This window comes from Barbus barbus, assembly GCF_936440315.1.
Source record: "Barbus barbus genome assembly, chromosome: 21".
Lineage (NCBI taxonomy): Eukaryota > Metazoa > Chordata > Actinopteri > Cypriniformes > Cyprinidae > Barbus > Barbus barbus.
In genome coordinates this window covers 24624605-24649529 of record NC_136749.1, presented here as the reverse complement: position 1 = coordinate 24649529, position 24925 = coordinate 24624605, and the positions used below count along the sequence as shown (strand labels likewise).

The 24925-nt window shown below is 38.8% G+C and overlaps 1 protein-coding gene across 4 annotated transcripts in view; it reads left to right on the top strand.

The window, feature by feature from the left end:
* dyrk1b (dual-specificity tyrosine-(Y)-phosphorylation regulated kinase 1B) overlaps nucleotides 1–24925 on the top strand; it is a 42592-nt gene that overhangs the window by 11565 nt on the left and 6102 nt on the right. The window contains exons 1-8 of one of the 4 annotated variants that reach the window (XM_079445630.1): nucleotides 10836–11110; nucleotides 19413–19558; nucleotides 20436–20555; nucleotides 20675–20863; nucleotides 21320–21467; nucleotides 21743–22029; nucleotides 22446–22592; nucleotides 23755–23895. In XM_079445630.1, coding sequence (XP_079301756.1) covers nucleotides 10969–11110; nucleotides 19413–19558; nucleotides 20436–20555; nucleotides 20675–20863; nucleotides 21320–21467; nucleotides 21743–22029; nucleotides 22446–22592; nucleotides 23755–23895 — 1320 coding nt within the window. In that variant the 5' untranslated portion in view covers nucleotides 10836–10968. Of the gene's footprint in view, nucleotides 1–10835; nucleotides 11111–19412; nucleotides 19559–20435; nucleotides 20556–20674; nucleotides 20864–21319; nucleotides 21468–21742; nucleotides 22030–22445; nucleotides 22593–23754; nucleotides 23917–24925 lie in introns of those variants that run through there. The other 3 variants (XM_079445629.1, XM_079445632.1, XM_079445631.1) reach the window with 3 other exon arrangements.

Genomic DNA, 24925 nt, shown 5'->3' with positions numbered 1-24925 from the left:
CTGGCAGGCTATGCACATGCATGCATCTCTAGATGTGTGCTTGTGCCCATCCTTAAACATCTGTATGTTCGTATGGGTAGCCCATATTTGAAACATGCCTGTTTCAAAGCCCATGGTTAGTAAACTGCATGTGTCCATGTAAAAGGCCCTGTTGTCACCATGGGAGTGCGAGACTGCTTCATGCACTGACTGTGACAGCCAAAGTGCCTGTCTGTGTGCCTGCACGCCTGCACACACCCCTTGCCAGGCTCCATGACTGCTCTAAGCTGGCACAGCAAGAATTAAATAGCCAGAGCTTCTAGAGATTATGCCTGGCTTAACAGAAGCTTAATCACATCGTATGTGCAGTATAGGAGGGATGGGACAGACAGAGGGAAGAGGAAGAAGAGGTGGCAGAGGGGCATTAGGTGTTCATGTGGACCAAGGTCTGAGGATTGCTGTTTTAACAGTTCAAATGTCAAGGGTATATTTGATTCAAAAAGGAGCATGGTGGAAATCAGCTGTCAACCTTATGGTCCTTGTTCATGGTTATGTTCAGTAGCACTACTTTTGAAAAAACCTGTATGATAACTTTAGAAATCTTTGAACTTGATGCTTTAAATCTTCAGCTACCAATGACTATTCGACTTTGTCTAAATTAGTAATACATATATTATGTTTAGATGGATATTACCCAAAATAAGCCATATCCAGACATCATACCCAAGTATAACTCAGCATTTGCGAACAAGTTTACTTGTACAATGTGAATGTATATCAGACATGAATGTAAGTATGATAAAATGCTGCTTAAATGACGAGCAAGATTGAGACTTTTAAAACAAAAGTTTGAAAATGTTTTATATATATATGTATATATATGTGTGTGTGTTTATGTTTATTATTCATTTTAAGAAAATATCTAGGGTTAGTTTAAATTTTTTATGATAATATTTTTGCTAATATTTTAGCCTAAATGTTTTTTAAATTATATATGAGGTATGGAAAGAAAAATCACAAGGTATTTGGATTCCTTGAATGTGGGGTTTAGCTGTATTAAAGGAATAGTACCCCCCAAAATAAAAGTTTGCTGATTATTTACTTGCCCTCAGGCTCTCCAAGATGTAGATGAGTCCTAATCAGAAAAGATTTGGAGAAGTTTAACATTGCATCACTTGCTCGCCAATGCTGCAGTGAATGGGTGCCGTCAAAATGAGAGTCCAAACATCTCATAAAAACATCACAATAATCCTCAAGTGACTCCAGTCCATCAGTTAATAAATTCTGAAGTGAAAAGCCTTTTGTAATAACCCATAATATTGCTTTCTCCGTTGCAAAAGTTCAGGAGAGAATCTCAGGAGAGAAATATGCACAGATGAAGCACCATTTACGAGCAAAACCAGTCCAGTTCTACACAATTATATTGGGGAATTTGGATTGGGAGGAGAACAGGACATGGAATTTTTTAACGTAACGCTGAAGGAAGCGTTATTATGCATTGTGGACTCATATTTTGGTCAAAAGTGAAATTTAACATTAAAATGCCTTAATGATTTGATACTTACAAACACACAGCTTTTCACTTCATAAGACGTTAACTGATGGAGTGGAGTCGTGTGGATTACTTGTGGGTTATTGTGATGTTTTTATCAGCTCTCATTCTGAAGGCACCCATTCACTGCAGAGGATCCATCAATGAGCAAGTGATGTAATGCTACATTTCTCCAGATCTGTTCCAATACAGAAATAAACTAATCTACATCTTGGATGGCCTAAGTATGAGTACATTTCAAGCAACTTTTCATTTTTGAGTGAACTATTCCTTTAAAATGAAAAGATACCTGCAGCATGCATGGACTGCTCCTTATTTTACCATGTGCTGTCCTTCTGCTTAGCAGCTACATCTATGAAACAAGACAGACAAATAGCCAACATTGTCCTTTTAACTAGTGTGACTGAAAAAGTATTGACTCAATTGGGCAAGAGAACTTGGAAGAGTAAGAAGTCCCAGAAATCACCCTAGACTTTACGGTGATGTGAGCAATAATATTTGAAGCTACTGAGTGTTAGCTTTTTCATCAATTACATAACTGGCTAAATGAACAGTGATGTCTTTGTTACGGAGGGTGATGTTGACCCTGACATCTGTTATTGTTTAGCTGATCAAAGAATATAACGTATATGGATGCCACCCTGAAACATGTCAGTTAGACACATCAATCATTTCTTTCGTAACTCTAGCAATTTGATTTGCTTTGCAAATTACATTGAATAAATTTGTCGAAACTCCCAAAGATTTGGCTGCTGACATCTAAACAGAGGTAAAAGACAAAGCAGTTGAACTTTTATAGGTTTTTTCGGAAATGTTCACGTTGGACATCATTTCCCCTCAAATAGATTGTCTATAGCACTCATGCCTTGTAATGGGGAGATATATTTGACATGTGTTTTACATTGATTTGTTTTAATGGTTTGTCCTTTGGCAAGTGCAGTGGCCTTAGTTTATTCCAGTCCTGCCATTAGATCACCTTCAACAACTCCTGTGTCTATGTAAAGTGCAAAGCTGGTATTTTTGGTTTTGTAAACCTTGATACTACGTACCACGTCTTGAAAAAATGTGAGATAAAAAAATGACTACTAGTTTGCATGGCTAGATTACTGCCATAACTTTTTATAAAGTTAATGATAGTTCGGTGTACATTTGTTTTCAGGTGATTCAAAGCTTGTCTTGCATTCTCCATCCTAAACTTTATTATTTATATAATATTATAGTATTTATTCATATTCAGATTTTTTTTTTTTTCAGTTTTAATTTATTTGATTAATTCCGTTAGGTGCTTTTGTCATTTCTATATTTTTATGTTAGTATTTCTATTTAGCTTTAATATATTTTTATTACAGTTTTAATTTTGTTGCCATAAGATATAATACATCAAGACCCACTTTTTTACGGCTAATTCTTAGTTTTTTTTCTTTAAAGACTTTTGGAAATCCAAAAAATGTAAGTTTACTAAAAGTTATGTATGTATTGAGGCTGCTATAGCTAGTTGTAAAAATCTGCTTTATAATGCTGCATTGAAAACATGGAATATTATATATATATATATATATATCCATTTTTTTTTTTTTTTTTTTTTTAGAAACAAGGTAGCTAGTGAAAAAACAACAACAAAAAAAAACAGGTAGCTAGTTGGGGGAAAAAAAAAAAACCTGTCCTTGATTCACTAGATTCGCCAAGTGCTGATGTAAAAAGGCTTTTTCTCTCCCACTGACAGAGCTTCTTCTCCATTCCTGCAGTGATTTGGCTTGGCCACTAGAGGCAGTAGAGGAGGGACCACCAGTACCTTCTCAATTATCAGAGCTCTATGCATGCTTTTTTTTCTGTTAATCCCAGGTAAAGCATTAATATCATCAATTATATAGTGTTAAATTGTTTTTTTGTTTGTTTTAGTATAGTTTATGTAACTTGATTTTTGGTTTGTTATTTTATATTTTATTTCTGTGTATAAAATTATGTAATATTTATGTCTTGCTGCTTATTGTTATGTCACCCCAAGGCTTCCAGTGGCACCTGTAGGAATGACCCATGAGCAACCGGATCTCTCTTATAAACTCTCCCTGACCTCTTAAGAGAGGAAATAAGCCCTAATCTCTCTATTCTTGCCCGTGCCATTATATCTAGAAACTCTAATGCATACATTAATCACTGTAGAAATAAAATCACCCCGGATAAATAATTGTAGATCAATTGCATTTAAAAGAGGTGTGGCCTGGATGACAGCGCCCTCGCTGTTTCTCTCATTGACTGTCTGTGTAAGTGTTAGATATGTGGTTTTCAGGTGAAAGGTCATGCTGCGGAAGGGTGGACAGGGTGGGGGGGGAAGTCTCATCAGGGATTAACAGTGGGGATTCTCCTGCGTCTCGCTCCACGAAAGGGTCAGGTGTAAGTGCACTGACACGTGTGGACAGATACTGTCAAGCTTTGTCTCTTCCTGATCATCATGTACATGGGTGTATTAATACAGAACATATTTAATTTATCATGATGTGCCTGTAGTAATCACTTCATCATTATGTCTGTAAATCCACTGAAATAAACTTTTTTCTACAAAAAAAATGAAAAATGTGCACATCTAATAGGCAAGAAAACCTCAATGAGGGTGCTCAATTATTGTAAACAATAGGAAAAAAGAAAGGTTGGTACACCACAGGTCCAAAAATGTGAAAACGTTTATTTCATGTTCTCACCACAGGTTACGTTTCGAGCCGTGTGGCTCTTCATCAGACAAACAGAATAAAAGAAAAAACTTTTTTCCTCCGCTATTCTTACGGTAATTGTGTTAGAATACTATACTGAAGTTGCAACAAACTTTTTTTAACTTCAGTATATATGATTTTTTTGCAGTAATGGCTGGTTGATATTTACATTCTCACTTATTACATAGCTACATTGAAAATTTGGGAAAAGTTGGTGAAATTGTCTCTCAGAAATTTCAAAATGAATTACAAAAAAACACCAAATGACACATTGAATTAAACTTGAAATTTTTAAGTAGAAAAATTTAAATGTTTTCATGTAAAACATATTCCAGTAATCTGTTTTATTTACAACTTCGAAAAATAGTTTTTTCAGTGTACTCAACAAATAAATGTATGAACGGAAAATATTAATTTGAGGTAAATTATTTTATCTTATTTGTGAAGAGTGCAGAGAGTCAGTACATTACAAATTTGTAGGAAATGGTTTTCTCGGATGACCAGTCATTTACAGTGATGCCATGGTTGGAGGCCATTATTTGACTGAAATTCTGCGATCGGCCAATTAGAATTAGAGCTGTGTAATATTATCCAAAATTATGACTTATACATGATGCTCTGTTTTTTATTAATGTCTGTAAAATAAAAAGAAATTTAAGATATTGTTTTTGTAGTTACAGAAGTATTTTAATTCTTAAAGCACTTGCTGTGACTTCAAAGAGTGTTTTAAAAATGCTGGTACCATGTCCTAAGTGTTGGACATCTTTAGCGTTTGTATCCATAACTGTTCAAGCATGGCACCTCATGCAACCTATTTATGATGAAACTTCAAACTTCTGTAATGGTAAACTTGACCCTACCCCATCTTAGGTTTCTTGGCAGAACTTCCATGGCACTAGCAACATTGGGCCATTTTTGTCGCAGGTAACTTTAGTGTAATGAGGACAACTGTTCTGTTTGGAAACAAGTTTTTTACAGCTTGCACATGTGCTTTCATACCCTGCTATAGAGTGGCATCACTAAACCACTTGTAGGATATCTAATTATTGAGGACAACAGAGTGGTCTAGCTCACAACTAAATAATGCAAGTAAAAGCACTAAAACTTAGTTTACTGTTAACATAAGGATCCTGAATTAAATGTTTATTTATTGTTAATGGTCACGTCTTCGCCATTTGAATGCTAGCTAGATGTTCTGTTCCCGACCGGTTTAAGTGTTCGTTCCATAATTGGCAAGTTTTGTTATACTGCTCTTGGATATACAGAATCCAAAGAAAGCACACACTTTAGGTGGCTATTTTAAATATTTAGGGACTAGGAGGTCAGCTTTACTTAGTTGTAAATATCTCACTGTTGGTGGACAAGCCAGTGGAAGTGTTTGCTGGGAGTGCTGTGATGTATATCTGGCCGTTCTGCCTGTCAATAAGGAGGTTGGAAATAAAGCACTGAAGAGTATATGATTTGTTTTGGTCAGCATGCTGTCCTCATCTTCTGCTCCTATAGTGGAAAGCACATTTTTGTTGCCTTATTTAACTTGCATGTGTCCAAACAGACAAATGTAACTCTGTAATGCACACTTTAAAATGGAGAAAAACCCCATCTCTGGCGTGAGCAGAGCTGAAACACAACCCCGGCAACCTCCCCGCAGTGTAATTGTAATTCGCTGCTGTGTTACCCCGCCGTTCCTTTTGCGCTTGCTAGCTTCTTCAGTGAAGTTCGACTACCGTATCTTCCCACTGCATCATGTTTACCTAGCAACACGCATCACCCGCTGCCGGCCCTCCCATTGGTCATTTCAAAACGCACCCGGGACCAATGGCAGGGCTGTTACCATGGTACAATGTGTAGTTGCCGGGTGGAATTTTGCTGCAAGGCACGTGAGTCCCGGAATCTTCGCCTTGCGTTTTTAATCTCGGGCGTCTGGGAGCTTTGCAAAGGTGATTTATTGGAACCGAGTCACATTTCCTCTCAAGAACCAGCTCACTTATACACGTAGACGTTTATCTGTACATTTTATGCTTTACAAACCAAAATAATAATGTGACATAAGGGGCTGCCGCAGCTGTCAGGCGTGCGCACTGCTGTAGCGGGGGAGAGAAAAGAGGAAAGCTGAATTTTCTTCAAGTTTAAATGAAGACAGCAAACTATAATAAAATCCTAAAACGTATTTAATTATTTTTTTCAAAAGTATTGCAGTTTTGTATGAATTTAGCAAGCTAATAACGTTAAGAAATAATATTAAAACATACTTTTGTTTCCACAGAAATTATGCATTTAATTCATTAAGGGCTACTGGATATAAATTTGTCATTTATGTTTTATCAGTTAATTAGCTTAATTCTTTTTTTAACGAAAATGTATATTGCAATTTAAGCGAGAACATTTATTTTAATACATAATTTTATATCTAAAAAGATTATACACTTACATATCACTCATTAAAATAGTGATATCCATCATTTTCTCTTGGCGAGAGATAATAGGTGAAAAGATGCATATAAACGGGCTTCTGTGGAGTCATGGAGGATGAATGACGGCATGGTTAACCTCGTTTTGCACCACCATCGACCCCCTCCTCCCTTATACTCTTTTTAGGGGAGAACAGAGAGGAATTACCAACCCGCACGCAATGATTCCTAACCACAGTAAAAAAATCAAACATTCAATATAGCATTTACATGTTTTAATCAAGCATGATTATTCTTATATCCTCACAATTTAGTACAAATGCAGGCAAACTGAGACTGTTTAGCTTAAACTCTGTGAGGACATTTTTTTACATAAAAAGTTTTCATGTTTAAATAACGAACCCGTTATTAGTTTAAGGATTTTAAGACTATTCAGAAGTTATTCCAATTGTTATTAAAGCTTATATACAATGAGAAATGACATGGAGAAAAGTTTGAAGTAGTTTAAGCTAAATACTCTCTCTCTCTCTCTCTCTCTCAACTTCTCGCTGTTGTCTCTCTCTCTCAATTCAATTCAATATTGCTTTATTGGCATGACTGTAAAAAATACAATATTGCCAAAGCTTGAAATATAATAACAATGAAAATATCAAAATAACAGAATAAAAACATTATAACAGTATAAACTTAAATAAACATTTTAACAAATAAGAACTTGTGAACATTTCATACCACAGTGTTTAACATAAACACACAGGCTGAGGGTAACTGTGGTGGACAGTAGGGAAACACACTGAGGTCAGACGTAATACACACGTTCTCTCTCTCTCTCTCTCTCTCTCTCTCTCTCTCTCTCTCTCTCTCTCTCTCTCTCTCCATATCCATCTACCTGAAGTCTTGTGTTATTTCCGCGGGCACGTCATCCTGTTTCCGCGGCGTATTTTGGAGGGGAAAGGGCAGTCTCTCGTCTCTTCTCCGCCCACATACCAAGCTGACCAATTAAAACAGCCACGGGGATCACTTCTGACCAATCGCGTGTAAGCTGCCGCGGCGTCGGATAGCAACAGACCATACGCACGCGCACACAGGGGGTGGAGAGCGCGCGCGAGCAGGGGAGGGAGATTTGAGGAGCAGCTCTATGGAAAGGAACATCTGCGTGTGCGCGCGCTTTAGCACAGAAAAGTTTAAAGAAACTTAAAGGGCACAGAAAAATAACTTCTTTATCATGTGCACACAGTGTTGCCAAAGCTTTGTTACAAATATATAATTAAATGTTTCAAATTATGTCAGTGACGTCAGTCTATGAATTCTAGGTAGGATTTTTTTTAAACCAGGGCCGACCTTGTCTTGTTTGTAAATGTTCTCAGCGCAAAACGTTGCAGTTCGTGAATGTATTATTAAATTACTTTTAAGGAGTCAGCTACTGCTTTGTCAGGAATTTAATGGGTGCAATAAGTTTTTTTTTCTTTCAACTATGTTAGTGATGTTGTAAACACTTTTAGGATGGATATATATATATCTAAATATAAATATGAAGAGTTGAGATGCAAAAGCCTTTAAGTGCCGTTTGGAGTATTTTTATCTATATTAACCTATGTGTAGGTTCAGTCATTTCACTTCAGTGGCAACGAATAGGTCCTTTTCTTTCCCATTAAACTAAAATAACTGAACATAAACGTAGGAGCCTGAGAAAAATACTAATTTTAGAAGAAATTTTCAGTCGGCACTTTGAGGCTTTTGCATCTCAACTCTTCAGATAGATAGATAAACCTGCTGTTACTATGCTATTTCTTTTGGCAAGCTTTTAGTATGTTTTGTGATTACTGAAACCTATATGTAGAAAGATTAGACATACTTTTAAGACTTTGACCTTCGTGTGAGGGCTCAACCTCCAATAACTTTGGTTAGAGCGTTATGCTAGGCCTATGTTACAGCTGTTTTTGTTTGATATAGCCTACAATTGATAGTGAAAATAAGAGCATTGTAATTGTGTTTAGTGGTTTGCTTCTAATGATTCCAGGGGTCTATATATATAATATAATATATATATATATATGCGCTGTGAATTTCTATATCTGCGGAGCTACTATAAATGGAGAGAAGCGGCTTGGTGGCGCTACTAAGTTGAAAAGGGGGATGCTAGGTCTTTTAAATGCTTGTGAGTATGTGTTTTGTGGTGCAGCCTTGTTTGATCTGATGAAATCTGGGTAAATAAGCACATGCGTCACTCCTTTGAAACGTGTTTCGTGGTTCTCATGGCAGCTCTCCGCTTTTGGTGTTTAAACATTGAAGCGTGGGGAGCTGCGTCAACTGAGCTCCTCCACAGAGCGGCTCTTCTACACCCCCCTACACTTGAATGCGGATGGAACAGTCCTGATTGCAGGGTGTGGATCCAGCGCCGGCCACAGAGGCTCGACAACAAGGAGTAATAACGGGCAAGCAGAGAGCATGACTTAAGACTGGCTGGAAAAGAACGACTTTTCGGAGGAAAATAAAATATCGTGGAGAAGCTTTAAAACGAAAGGAGCGTTACGGTTGAGGGTCGATATCCAAAAGCGGGAGTTACGACGGCAAATGAATCTGTGAAAGTGGACGCGGAAGCCCAACTAAACTGCACGCAATTGCGATCGCGGTGACAGCTCAGGATGGAAATAACGTCAAATTGTTCTCCAGCTGATGTTTTTCACGAAAACACTTGCTGACGCTTTGAGATCTATTTTTATGGTCGACTGAAAGTTGAAAATTGTCAGTCGCGAACTAAACGGCGACTTGACCATTATAATCCTAACTTTTGACTGCTGGACCAGACGCTTGGATTGATTGGACTTATTTCTGGATATCTTTTTCGTTTTCTTTTTAAATGCCAAGCACATTCACGCCACCAAAACGTCTCTTTACAGAACTGAAGAGGTTGTGCGATTGGAAGCGCCGTCCATTCGTTTGACGCTCTCGCGCTATAATTGAGACTAAATTCTATTCTCACCCTCATTGTGTTGTGAAAAAGTATCATAGTGAAAGCGGCAAGTTTTTATTCCCCTCTCCAGTGGTTGTGCATTTTTTGTGCCTGTAACTTGCACTTCAGCACTTTGACTCGTCGTAGTTGTTTGTGCATGCATGTGTTTGTTTTGATCCTGCAGCCCATGAAAACATTTATCACAGGCTATAGATTGTTGTCACCCGTGTCTTGAGCTTCTGGCTCCCTCCTCCCCTCCTTTTTTTGACTTGCCTGCGAATAAGGTCGCCTGTACACCTGCAGACTTTGCCAGTTGCTTTCAAGGGGGAAGGGTAACTCGTTTTTCCCCAGAAGGAATTCACTGATACCTTTCTTACCTGGACCTGCATTTTTTCGCTTATCAGGATTCAGATTATAACTGAGAAAAGTGGCAGCACAGCCGTTGTTGCCGAGCGCACCTGCCTTCTTTGACTAATTTAAGCTACTGTAGGATACCTAGACAGAATATAAGAAACGCCTGCTATTTTTAGAAAGAGTGATGGGGTAAATGGTGTTGAAAATTGAGACCCCCACCCCCACCCTCAAGGCTACCAACACTTCCAGGTTTAGCTCTGGTTTCCTTGTCAGCTGCTGAATTATCTGGCATGGAAAATTTAAGTGGGGGGTCCTGTCTCAACAAGGAACTCAGTCTTATCCCACTATTGTGAACTGTTTCACCAAAAGCTATTGCTATTTTGTCCAATGGAATCCACTCAATATTGTGGGACAATGAATCTAGATAGAGTACAAGTAAAACAAACTTTAGTAACCAAATAAGCTCATCCCTGTATAAACAGAGAAATATATCTATGTGTGTGTGTTGCAGAGTATATATATATATATATACATATGTATATTTATATATATATATATATAGCTCTATAAAGTATATAAGACATACATAGTTTGAATATGTATATTTTTATGCCAAAAGTGAGCATTGTTGCCTGAAACCCAATCCATTGCCTTAGAATATTATAGTAATAAAGGGAATAGCAAGGACAGAACTGAAACGGTGTTTGAAATAACTTAATGGTGCCTTTTTCGTTCATCAGTTTCTTCTGTCTGTCACTTCAGGATTTCGCAAGTAATTGAAAGATATTTTTGTGCTTAAATTTAAATCCTAATCTTTATAACTTGCCTTCACGGTTCAAACTTGAGTTTAGTTACCATTGGATGTACCCTACTGGATTATTTACTGAAGTTATAGGCATGTGCGAAGGATTATTCTATACTTGATGTCAGCGACTTTTTCAGTACTTTTTGGGATCCCCAACAAACTTGATTAGAGTCATTCTTTGGATATCACGGGCCAACGCATAAGCATTTCAGATGGTGATCACTTCGTCTGTGGAGGAGAAGCCGCAGCCTTCTAACAGAATGGTCGCAAACTTGCCGACCGAATCCTGGATTGGCAGCCCAGATCAGAATCGCTTCTTACCCCAGTCACACCTGCTACGGAAGCCTGCAAGAAGTTAGTACAACCTCTCTTTGCATCTATAACAAATTTACCACAGTTCATGTGCTGCGCAAGAGAGTGAACATGCATGGATGTTGGGAAATCTGTGTCCGCTCATACATGATTTCATCCCATAGCAATAATGTTCTGTTAAAGGAAGTAAAAAGGAAAGGCGTTCATTCAAGTAAGGTCTATTGGGTAATGTAGTCATATCCAGTTATTTGTCAAACATTAGTTGCTGTTGAAGTTCATATTTACCTTTAACCAATGTTAAACATTAGAAATCCTAGTTTAAATACAGTTTGTCCTTGACAGCATGAATCCAGTCAACAACACCAAAAACTGCTTGGAATGTTGAGGGAAAAGCAAGCGAATTGTGGTGATGACAGGGCTTTGGAATTTGAGGAAGTACATTAGCTTTTAGTTGAGTTTTGAGAATGTAAATACAGTTTGGTCAAAACATTGTCTGGTACATTGGAAGCCACCAGTGCTAAAAATCAGTACAATGCTATGTTTATTTATGAATTTTGAGTTATCCAAGGTAGAAAATTAGCCCACCCAGAGACATTTCCCTTTTAGGCTGGACATAAATTAGTCAAACGTTTCACACACTTCAGATACCCCTACAGAACTGCACTCCTTTTCCCATCATTGTTTTAACATAACTTGTTCAAACAATCATAGGAATAGGCGCATTCTCAAAGGGTTTCAGAGGCTGCTTGATCTTTGCGTCACTTCTGCGTGGTAATTTGTGCTGTGTGCTATGGGAGCTCTACGTGAGGTGTGAGCTCACAGTGATCGCTCTGTTGCTGGGAATCTTAGAGCTGCAGCAGAACACTGCTCTGTAGACCAGCATGTACTGTATTGTGCACAACGTACGTAACAAAATAGCTTTTCTTGGTTTGTTAGTCATATTTTAAGACTTTATGATAAAGATAAGTGTGACTCTGACTTATGACACAGGAAAAGTCTGTTGTCATGGCAGATTATTCCACTGGTGGTGGTATCAGTTTGCTGTCCTGTAATTTTTTGTTTCTTTCTTTACATGGATTCAGTATTTCAGAACATTATGTCAGTCTATTGTTGCATTTGATGATTTTGTAGAACAAGGGCTTAATTTATCGTCTGGTATACTATTTTGCTCACATGAAAGCAAACCATATTGAAAATAAAAGACCTCACTGTAAGTGATAATTGGTTGATGAAACAAGATGTCAGTGGTACAGTGGTTCTGAATATTTTTGGAGGAAGGTGCAGTGATCATCAGCTCATTGTTTGGTTATATGCCAATGTACGGTGGTGGTTGGTTTGTTAGACATAGATTTGTTTAGCCCAACCTTCATTATTTGTCATCCCTCCCATTCTCTGTCAGTTCAGGATTGGAATTAAAGGACTCAATTATCTGCTTAATGCAGTTACGATATAATTGCTTAATTGGCCAATTTCAAGAAAGTTTCCAAACTAACCCCACACCACACAAATCTGGAATTAGCTTCAAACTCCAATGTCCATTTTAAATTTGGGCACAAAGTTGATGTCATGAACATCTATAAACTGGTCGTTTGACAGCTTTTGAGTCCTGTTATGATAGTGATAAACCGGTTTCCACTAAATGACTCAAAACAAGAGTCCAAAAATCCAAAGTTTGCAATGAAAATTCATACACTTGTTGCACAGTGGGCTTGATAGAGACTAAAGATGAAGAGTCGTAGACTGTCAGGTGTTTTGCTGCCTCGACTTTTACCTCAACCTCCTTCCAATTGGATGATTGTTTATTTGTGTTATTGTTGATGCAATGGTTAAAAGATTTTGGGATGAGCAGTAACAGAATCGTTTGAATGTTTAGAGTGTTTTTGCATTTTCTGTTTTAAATTTTTATTTTTATCTGTGTATCCAGCTGACTTTTCTCCTGTTGCTATTCCTGTCCCCCCACCCCAGTCTGGTGTGTCAAGCACTGTGTGTATAACTGTCTTTCAGAAGCCTGAGTAACTCTTTTAAAGATAGATATAACTGCAAGTAACCCATTGGGTTCAGGGAAAGCTGCAGGAATAATTCTGTTCTGTGGATCCACCTATATGAGACAAAGAAATGTGCTGATAGGGCATCTGAAGACATCATATCAGCAGAGAATCACAGCCCAGAATCAAGGTGCATGGAGTTTGGACTGTGAAAGAGAGAACGACAGTCACAGCGTTCACACAAACAACGCGTCCACTCCTTGCCCTTTGCCCCTTTCCCTCACGCTGGCTTTCATGTTTGTTTGCTCGCCGGTTTTCAGTCTAAAGGTGAAATCCATTGAAATCCAGAATTATGTTTTTTGAGTAAATAACACATAATACAGGATGTTGCTGATGATATAGCATATGGATATGTTTTTTTTCTTAAAAATAAAGGTTGCTTAAAGGGGTTTTTGCCTAAAAGGCGATGTCATAGAACAACCACTTTGGGTTCCCCAAAGAATTTTTGTGAACAGTCCTTAAAAGAAAAATTTTTTGTAGTTTGAATACAATTACAAATCTAAAGAATCTTTTTCCACTATAAAGAACCTTTTGCGGAATGGAAAGGTTCTGTGCATCTCAAAGGTCTTTCATGGAACCAAAGATGCCAATAAAGAAAAATTTTCTTTTTAAGTTAAATGATAAATTGATTTCTTTTGGTTCTAACTGTATGTATTTGATGAAAACATTTAGATGTTTAGCTCTTGATTCAGATCAGTGAAGTTACTTTTCCAGACATCCTCTGAGCATTTAAAGCCGTTTATTTAGTTTGCAATACAAACTTACTTTTTTGTGGCTTAATTATAACCACAAATAATTATCTTCAATGCTCCTATTATTCTAGTCTTAGTAAACTCTATACTAGTGCATGAGCCAGTGTGGAAAAATGTCTGCCTATAGTTTTCATCTTTGTGTGCCGATAAAATCTGTTGTTTCACATATTCAGAGGAAAAAGTAACAAATGCCCTTCATGCTCATTGGCTCTTCATCTCCCCGCCTCCTGCTGGATTAGCAGTGGGTCTGAATCAGAACAAAAACATGTTATTGTTCACCAGATGCACACAGAGTGTACCTGCACGTCCAGAGCGGCAATCCTACCTCATCCATCCACGATCTACCCCCCACCCAAACACACACACACACACCACCACCAGCTCAGCTTCATCAAAGGCAACACATTAAACATTGAAGCAACTATTCCTACTGATATTTCCCAATATCCCTGTTTCTCGATGCTCACATACACTTTTGTTCAGGTATTCACATTTCTCGTTCTGTCTGTATTTGTGTCTCCTGACTCACTCTCACATCATCCTTGCTGTGCTCTTTCCAAGAAAGTAAACAATGCGAATAGGCCTACACTCCTCGCTCTGTGTCAACATCCACCTCCACTGGAGCAAGTAGCTCTTTACTCAAGGGGTGCTTGATTAGTGCTGGTCACTTTAGATTAGCCAGTCTGGTGTTAACGTGAGCTCGCAGTCGCCTTGAGCTGTGAAGGTGCAGTCTCACCGAGAGATCAGCACGTAAGCTCCTTAGAGTCCCGCGGCTCGTGTTTAAAACTCAAGGATAAAGAGGGGTGGAGATTCAGCATTGTTCATGACAGCAGTCAGCGTGCATCTGTTTACGACAAGTGGACTTAAAACTTAATGGTGACCACAAAATGGTTTTTTTTTTTTTTTTTTTGGTGCTTTTGCCTTTTATGACAGGACAGTGTAGCGATGACAGGAAGCGAAGTGGGAGAGAGGGGGGGAATCGGGAAAGGTCCTCGAGTCGGGATTCGAACTCAGGACGCCCGTAGCACTATATGTCGGCGCGCTGCCCATGAGGCTATTGGCGCTGATGAATTGCAACTTTTTTTAGTGGTTGACTGATATAATAGCCTTTCCTATATTATCATTATTGATTTTTTTGGCTATTTTCAAATCACATTTAGATGATAACCATCTCTGATTGGCCAAAAATTTTGTCGGCCAAATGTTTTTAGTGAATTTGGTATTTAATTTAGCAATTGAAAAACCCATGTCAGCATTGGTCGGATACCAACGTTCAGACACTAATGTGCTTGTTTTAGTGTTGGCTGTTGCTGTGGACAGTCGTCGTACATCTATAGCTAATGATGTATTTTGAGGTGGGGGATTTATTTTATTTTATTTTTTTAATGCCCTGTGTGAGCTCTCAATTTACCAGTGTCACTGTATGAGGGGTCCACCCAGATGGCTTTTTATTAATAGTGTGGAGTCTGACTCAGCTATGGGGACCTGACTGTTTAAAGTACTCCGTGGTACTGTTTGGGATTTGGCCGTCAAGGAAAGATTGGATGGGGTTATATCGCATAACACGGTGAGAGGTGCTGAACTTAGTGGAAAGGTTGAAAGTTTTGCAGAAGCCCCACTAAGGATGGTGTCCTCTTGCAAATGAGGGAGTTCTGAGAATCAGAAGTGGAGATGACCAGTGGGAGCTTCTGGGAGGCGGCGGCACATTATCATGATCATCAGTCCTTAAATAAATAATCTTTCGACAAACTTGAATTTGGGAAGACTTAAGTATGACCCCCCCCCCCCCCCCCCCCCCAGTGCAATCGATGCATGCGTGTTCCTTCCTCCCATGTTTTTTCCTAGTTAAATGTAGTGGTGGGAAGTGATAAGTATCTTTAAATGACTGTTGTTTGCACAAATGAACAAGATTGCAAACTATCCCATTGAATGTTGGGAGATATGGCCCAGTCAGTAATGTCTGCCTAATTTTCTAAAGTTGCAGTCACATTTACCATTGTTTGGCAAATGTTTGTCAGTGAAATCCAGTCATTTCAATAGGAACCCACTCGATTGTAAACCTTATTTGAGGGCGAAAGATATCGCAAAAAAAGTGACTTATGCGAGTTCTGCAATATTGACAAAAGAAAATAAAAAAATTGCTCGCAAAATGTGACCGCACATTAATTCTTTAAGGTTCTGTGAGATGGGAGATCCCATACCTGCTCTCAACTACCAGCAACCTCTGTTGGGCAGAGTTTCAGAGCTTCTGAAACCTGAAGTCCTCTAATGTGGGGCATGACATCCATGTAACCCTGCCATCTGCGGGCACGCAAGCGCACGTTAGACAGGGGCCATGATGTGACGCACACATCCTTGCCTTATTCACCTCTATGCACTGTATGTTTACAATGTCCTTTTTCTGAAACGCGCCCAAGCAACACAAACTTGTTGCTTCATACTAAGGTCAAGTTTTCCCTCCTGCACTGGATACTTGATTTTATGATGCACAGGAATTACGGAGCCTCTCGAGTCACTGTTTACGGTGGTCATTTAACACGTTTTTCTTTTTTCTGATAAGTTGTGTATAATACCCTGAGTTTCCTCCCTGTCCTCTTTTCACTTCATGCCAATCATGGTGTGTCCAACTTTGGCTCAGTAGCACCAGCGCTCCCATTACCCTAACAGGGAATAAGATAGGGGGTCAGTACGGACATGGGAAGGGTGAGGTGTGAGTGATAGGGAGGGCTGTTCAGCTGTTCGCATGCACACACAACCATCCTCTTCCTGTGCCTTAGAGACAGTGAGTAGGCTGGTCTGTTGCTATGGCGACACTGTGATTGGCAGCTGGCAGCTGTGTTTGGTCAGCTGTGGGGATGTGGAATGAGTTGGTGAAGGGGGGGGGGGGGTCTTTGCATAGTTAATTGCAGTGGATGATTACTTCATACACCACCTGATATATTTAACTGCTGCGATGTGACTCTTGCGTATGTGACAATAAATTCTACCCAGGCACCTGTGTGTCTATAGAGGAGCATGTGTCCTGTTATGTTTTATTAATATTCACTCCCTTTGGGGATGGCGTTTATGCGAGCGCTACGGCCAGATCAGTGTAGATTGAGAGCGAGAAGGGGGGAAAAAGAAGAGAGGTAACAGGCAGGGAAAGGGAGGGCGAGAGCGGCATTGTGGGAAGGGTTGCTGATACAGCACAAGCTACCAGGTTTATTTATAGAGACCTCGCCGCCCAGCCCTTGGATACCAGCAGCCAATCAGGAAGGAGAGAGGGAGGGGGCCTCTGCCAATCAGAGCGGAGGAAGGGGGGTGTCACACTCAGGAAGTTCTCAATGTGTTCATTTCAGCATTTAAAGGCACAGTGTGACATTTTTCCTGGTGCTCAGCAGATCGCGTTCTTTTAGTCATCGTTTCCCTCTTAAAACGAGGAGGAGGAAATTAATTGAAATTAATAAGAGCATGTTTTTCAGGATGTTATAAAAGTGATTTTTAAAAAGAGAAATCTTTGTGTGGGTTTTTGTTGCACAAGTTGTTTTGTTAGATGAATTGTAAATGTTTTGCAATGCTGGGCTTTGATTGAGTTATCTTGTCACTTGCAACGGGGTCTGAGCAAATAGAAAGCAGTTGGAGATGAGTCACATATGTATATCCAGGCAGGTTTCCTGTCAGTGGGCTGGTGCTGGGACTCCTCCTATGGGCATGTAACAGCAGTGCTTGCCGTCACTCCCTGGGATTGATGGTGGTCAGATGTGTCGTTTTGCACTTTGTTTAAGCTACGGCCATTGATCGGCTGGCTATTTCAAGTTGTAATGTGTCATTGATAAATTTCACCCCCATTACTCCTCACCTGTCAGCCCCTGAAAGCAGTAATAAAAGCATTCACTGTGGAATATCGCATCCATTTCATATCCCCCCGTTAGACATTCACGTCCCTGCTTCCGCAATCAGGAATCGTACTTAATTACTGTACTCTCAGCACGTTCTCGCCTCTTTCCAGGGATGTCCGTTACTTCCTTTGTGCATTATGAATGTTCAATGTGCTAGTGGATTATTGTGTGCAAAAAAATCGTATCCTGCAGTTAAAATTTCAGTCCATCAAATTTGGGACAGCATTAATTCTTTATAAGCCTGTAGTTTAGTGCTCCGTGAGTCCCTTGGTCTTTTGTACACATAACTAGCTCCAAAAACGTCTCTGGCCTACATTGTGAAAGGTTTAATATTAATATATGAGGTTCATATACACAGGTTTTATACTCTGGTCTCAGATTTCTTGGTTGGCGGCTCAATATTAATTTATAAGGGTGAATCACACAAAACCGGTCTAGAAAATGCTATAACAATTGGAAACCGTATTTTGCAAATAGACAATTGAGCCTGTTTTTAAGATGTTTAAGATGTGATATTACCCCCCCCCACCCGCCCCATATCTAATTTATTTCATGCAAACAACTCGTTACAACATTCTCGTTACATAAATTGCTATATAATATGACTTAAAGTATTGATGTATTATTATAAGATTCATTGTATTGGCATTTAAATTAAAATTATTAAATATAATACAATGTAGATATTTATATATTACTCCACAATTTTGTTTGTGTGTGTGTGTGTGTATATATATACACACACATATACACACGCATATACACGCAGTATTACACTAATTAAATAACAGTCACCACTGTAAGTGATGGGAATACAAAAGGGGAAATTGTGGTTAATTATTATGAAAATAATGTTTAAAACAAAGTTGAAATGGCATTATGGACCTACAAAATAAATATAAAATATGCAAATATATTTTCTTTTTTTTTTTTGGCTTTTGAGTTGAAATATGACATGTTTTCGCCGTGATTCACCTGTAATTTGAGGTCAGCACTATAGCAGGCAGTCTTATGTGCAGCCTTTATTTGAAAGTAAAAGCTGCAGCATATTCTTGGCCAACGAGGGGCAGCACAGGACCATGGATAGCTCTGCTTGCCTCCCAGTCACTCCCATCATCCACAGAGATTTTGGTTTGCAATGTCATACGGCAGATTTTCTTTGTTTCACCGGTTTGGCAGTGACATACAGTACAGTGATTTTCTGGCGTTTGCATATTGTCCGCCCGTAGCTGTTGGAAAAACACATGCTGCTCAGAAAGTTGAGAGAATTATTCAGATTTGGAAACCATTCTCAGGTCTTTGAAGGTGTATAGCAGTGTATTCCCACCTCCAACGCACACTTGTCATGCTGACCTGAGAAACGGTGCTGTAATTTCTCAGCCAAAATGAAATGGAGCTTCTTGAGAGGATAACCGATCATTCTTATCACTATTCCATCTGATTGTAGGAGATTTCAAAGATCTCTTAGCTGGAGGCTCTGAAAATGCCTTCAGTTTGACTTCCAATATGGTGTGTGTGTGTGTGAGGATGTGTGTTCATATTTCTACTTCCCCCTGCAGTGCAGTGTTTCTCCCCACACCCATGTCAGTATTTGCTTGGCGTGTGTGATGCACTTTAGCAATGTGTCCTCTGAAACCTCTCTCGTCTTTTTTCCCTTTTCTCTATGAAGGTGGAAGCAGCTCAGGATGCAAGCCCCCCTCCTCTACCCTCTGCCAGCCTGCCGCCTTGGGCTTCTCCCCCGCTGAGCCAACCATGTCGAGCCAGCACAGCCACCCCTCCTTCGGTAACATCCACTCCATGGCCGACCAGCAGCAGGTACCAGAAACATGCTTCCTTGCAATTAAATTCTATGATATAACCCATGTGTAAAGCATCATTGTTATTGTGTGGTTGGATATCAATAGTCATAGTTACGAAAAATATGTTTTTGTGACTTCTCTTCACCATATTTTATTTAAACATTGCAGTCGAATAAACACAATTACATGGTGATTAATAAATTAATTGCAATTGCATACACTGTGTTTAAAAACCTGCTGAGAAAGGCCTCAAATGAAGATGACATTAGTGTGTTTGACTACTAAATCATTGCATAGACATTACAACAAGTGACTACAGAAAGCAGTATATGGGTTTATTTCAATAAAATTGCCTGTTACTGGCCTGCAGTCTACAGTTACATTATGCATTTGAGTTGATCTATCTGCCTGAGGTAGAGTAATGAATTGTTTGCCCAGGACAGGTTCTTATATTCTGCAGTGTTTCATTATTGGTCTATGTATACATCCATAATGATGTCATTAGCTATTGCATCACTATTGCATGTAGGTTGGTGAATCCCTGGTTACAGTTTACATGTACAGTTCAGGGGGAAGATAAATAATCAGCTTTTTATTGCAATATTTTATTTATACTTAATCACACTAAATGAATGCATTTATTAGTTAACTTTGCATACTTGAATTTTAATGAAAATAAGAAAATTCATAAAATCTTTAGAATGTAGTTTTCATTCATTCATATATATATATATATATATATATATATATATATATATATATATATATATATATATATATATATATATATATAAATATAAATAATTCCTTTAACCTTGTGGTTTTTCTTATGGTGGTTCCTCAGTTGCCCCTCCTTTTTCTTACAGTTGTATGTTTGTCACTTTTTTTCCCAGGTGCTGTCAGATATGACCATCCTGCAGAGGAGGATTCCCCCGAGTTTTCGAGATCCCGCCAGCGCCCCGCTACGAAAACTCTCAGTCGATCTCATCAAGACATACAAGCACATCAATGAGGTGAGCCAGCACAGGCCTTTTCATATTTATACTCACAATAAGTCCAGTCATACAAACTCTCCAGTGATTAGCGAAGTAGCAACAGACGTGCAAATATTAAATCTTTGCTTGCCTTCCAGGTGTATTACACAAAGAAGAAACGGCGAGCCCAGCAGGTTCCCCCCGAGGACTCTAGCACCAAAAAAGAGCGCAAGGTGTACAACGATGGCTACGACGACGACAACTATGACTACATTGTGAAGAACGGGGAGAAGTGGCTGGACCGCTACGAGATCGACTCGCTTATTGGCAAGGGCTCCTTCGGACAGGTTAGCATAACTCTGAAGATGAGAAGAGAATTGGCTAAGGGTGCACGATTTGGTCAAACATCTCATTGCTGCTACTTAGATATCGAGTCTAAAAGAATACAGGCATAAAATCAAACCAAGACAATGGTGCTCATGTTCAATAGGGGGCATTTAAAACTGCAAACTAGCAAGGGATGTTTCGTTACATTAGATTTGAATAGAAAAGTATGTTAGAATAATGAAATTATGAAAATAATGTAAGCTGCTTTGTGTTCTCGTTTACTGCATTTTTATAAGCAAACCACACTACAGACATAAAGATCTAATAAGGCTTTTTTCTTTACAGTGAATGTGAAGAAATTAAAGCTCTCTGTACAGAAACTCAGATGCATTTTTGAAATGTCAAGTTTTATACATGAAATATTTTGACACTCTCATTTACTGTTGTAAAACTATAAGATCGTTTTATGTGTGTAGGTGGTGAAAGCCTATGACCACCATGAGCAGGAGTGGGTGGCCATCAAGATCATCAAGAACAAGAAAGCCTTCCTGAACCAGGCCCAGATTGAGCTGCGGCTTCTTGAGCTCATGAACAAACACGACACTGAGATGAAGTACTACATAGGTAAAAACCAGACACAAGAGTATGAATATAAGCAGCTGTTACTCTACCTTTAGTCTTCTGTAGTAAAACCCTGACCTAATGGCAAGAAAATTTCCTCCCACCACAAAGCAACAAGTAAACAAGACTAAAAGTAGTACATGAGGTTATTTCACAGATCGAAATCAAAGTATAATGAATGATCTGGATCTCATGGATATCAAGTTGACTTACAATTAACTGCCTTTTGCCAACTGCTACAATAATACATCTTCTCTATCTTACTCTTGTTTCCTCAGTCCACTTAAAGAGGCACTTCATGTTCCGTAACCACCTGTGCCTGGTGTTCGAGCTTCTCTCCTACAACCTGTACGACCTCCTGCGTAACACCAACTTCCGCGGCGTCTCGCTCAACCTGACGCGCAAGTTCGCTCAGCAGCTGTGCACGGCACTGCTCTTCCTGGCCACGCCCGAGCTCAGCATCATCCACTGCGACCTCAAGCCTGAGAACATCCTCCTTTGCAATCCCAAGCGCAGTGCTATCAAAATTGTGGATTTTGGCAGTTCCTGCCAGCTAGGACAGAGGGTGAGATGGCATCTCAGGCCCATTGGCATCGTTGTTTGTTAACGGCAGGCTGATATGAGGTCACTCTCAGTAGTAATTAGTGAACTTGCATTTAAATGAACAAAATTGACATGCAGTGGTGAACATTTAATGGTTAAATGCATCTGTAAGCGAGAAGAAAACGCAGTGGTCTTAGTTGATGGGATGTGCATTCAGAGCACATTCTAGAGGACTTTCCCACAGCTGAAATGGATTTTACTGCTTGAGATTCCTAGTAGCAGTGCTGCACCCTTCTTAACTTGTAGATTTTGCTGCCTCCTAGTGGAGAAAAGTGTAAATGTACTCAATAGTCACTATGAGAGCTCAGTCTGCTTGGTAGAAACTTGTGCATGCTTTGTTTGTGCATGTCGTTCATTACTGTCTTCTTTCTGTATTAGATTTACCAGTACATCCAGAGTCGCTTTTACCGCTCTCCTGAGGTGTTGCTGGGCATGCCATATGACCTGGCTATAGACATGTGGTCCCTGGGCTGTATCCTGGTGGAGATGCACACGGGCGAACCGCTCTTCAGTGGCTCCAATGAGGTACGACTCAGGGATTAGTCACACAGTGACTGTGCAAAGCTTTGTGACGTCCTATGTATGTCTTTTTTTGACGTTCATCCACTTGTAAGAATTAAATTGCTTTAACAGGCATACAAACAGGATATAAGAGATTTTATTATTCTCCGCCTTGTCCGCATTTATGCACTATTTATTATAATTATTTTAAAGAAATTAGCAGATACAGTTGCTACTTTAAATATTCCAAATGGGAGATGCTCCAACTTATTCTGATTGGTCCATCATTTTGTTTTCGGTATTTGAACTAAAGCTTAAATTAAATATGAATAACCTAAAAAAACATAAGTTGAAGTACAAAAATCACTAAAAAATTAATTCAAGCTAAATAGTGTTTTAAAAAATTACTAAAACTTAAACTGAATTTTTTTTCTTCCTTTTTTAACGCCATGACAGATTCTGTGGCTGTTTATGGCGAGAGCCAGGTTTAGTTATTCGAGAATAATAAACTGGAATTAAAATGTAAAATGAAAATATGCAAATAAATGCTAATTCAAAATTTGAACACATAATACAAAAGTATATAAATAATAATAAATGAACAAAAGATCCTGTGTATACGCGCTTTAACTCCTTAAAGGGATAGTTCACCCAAAAATGAAAATCTGTCATTAATTACTCAACCTCATTTTGTTCCAAACCTGTAAGACCTTCGTTCATCTTTTATCGTCGTTGATGAAATCCGAGAGCTTTCTAACCCATCATAGACAACAACACAACTGAAACATTCAAGGCCCAGAAAGGTAGTAAGGACATCATTAAAATAGTCCATGTGACATCAGTGGTTCTAACTTAATGTTATGAAGCTACGAGAATACTTTTTGTGCGCTAAGAAACAAAATAATGACTTTATTCAACAATTTCTTCTCTTCCGCAATTTCATTAAAAATATCTAAATTTGCATTCTGAAGATGAATGAAGGTCTTACAGGTTTAGAACAACTTGAGCGTGAGCAATTAATGACAGAATTTTCATTTTTGGGAGAACTATCCGTTTAATGCATTTCAAAATGTATTGATCTGTTATATGTATGATACCTAATGAATCAGACGCATACTTGCCAAAATGTCAGTTACAACAAAGTCCATATGGATCTTGTTCTAACGTTGTACTGTATCTTTCTCAGGTGGACCAGATGAATAAAATAGTGGAGGTGCTGGGGGTCCCGCCCAACCATATGCTGGATCAGGCCCCTAAAGCACGCAAGTACTTCGACAAGCTGTCCGACGGCCTGTGGACCGTCAAGAAGAACAAGGACATTAAGAAGGTACTTTATCCTTCAGCCTCCGTGAGTAAAACTCTGCTTCTACTTAACCTTCGCCCTCCTTCCAAAGACCCCCCTCCCTCACCGTCACCTGCTCCGCACCGCCACTCACCTTATCCTCAGGGAGAGGGGAAGAGAGAAAACTGGGGCTAAAATGGAGGAGGATGGAGTGGGTGGAGAAAAATGTTGGGGATGGAATTGAAGCAAGGCTAATGTGTGCTAGTGAACCTCCTCCTCTCTCCTCTCTCCGCTGACCCGCCTCTGCTTACAGAGGCACAAGGTCAATCAAAATCCCAACCTACAGCATCTGTTCTCCTCATCATTGCCATCATCACAATCATTTTCACAACCATCCTCATTCTGTCTTTAAGATGCTAGGTAGAAACAGGCATGTTAGTTGTGCTTATAGTACAGTATACATAAAAAAGTAAAACTGGACCACATAGTGGTTTTGAAATTAAATCCACATTAAGTGGATTGGGTGTCCAGAGACTTTTGGCCATACACTACCGTTTAAAACTTTGGGGTCGAAAAAAGAAAAATAATACTTTAATAATACAATGCAATATTAATACATTAAAGTGAGAGTGGAAGTACAAAAATGCTGTTTTATTGAGCTTTTTATTCATCATTTTCAACATTGATAATAGAATTGTTTCTTGAGCACCAAATAAGTAATCATTTCTGAAGGATCATGTGACACTGAAGACTGGCGTAATGGCTGCTGAAAATTAATACTAAATTGCATTTTAAAATATATTAAAATAGAAAACAGTCATTTAAAATTGTAATACTGTTTTGATAATATAAATGCAGCCTTAGTGCACATAAAATACATTAAAAGAAATCAATATCAATATAAAATCTTGCTGACCCAAAATGACTGAACGATAGTTTAAATAAAAAAGTAAGGCTTTATAATGAGGTCCCATTTGTTAATAATAATTTGTTAAAGCAATTGGCTAATATGATTTAATAGTGAACATTTTTTTACATTTATTCATCTTTGTTAATGTTAATAAAGTTAATTTGT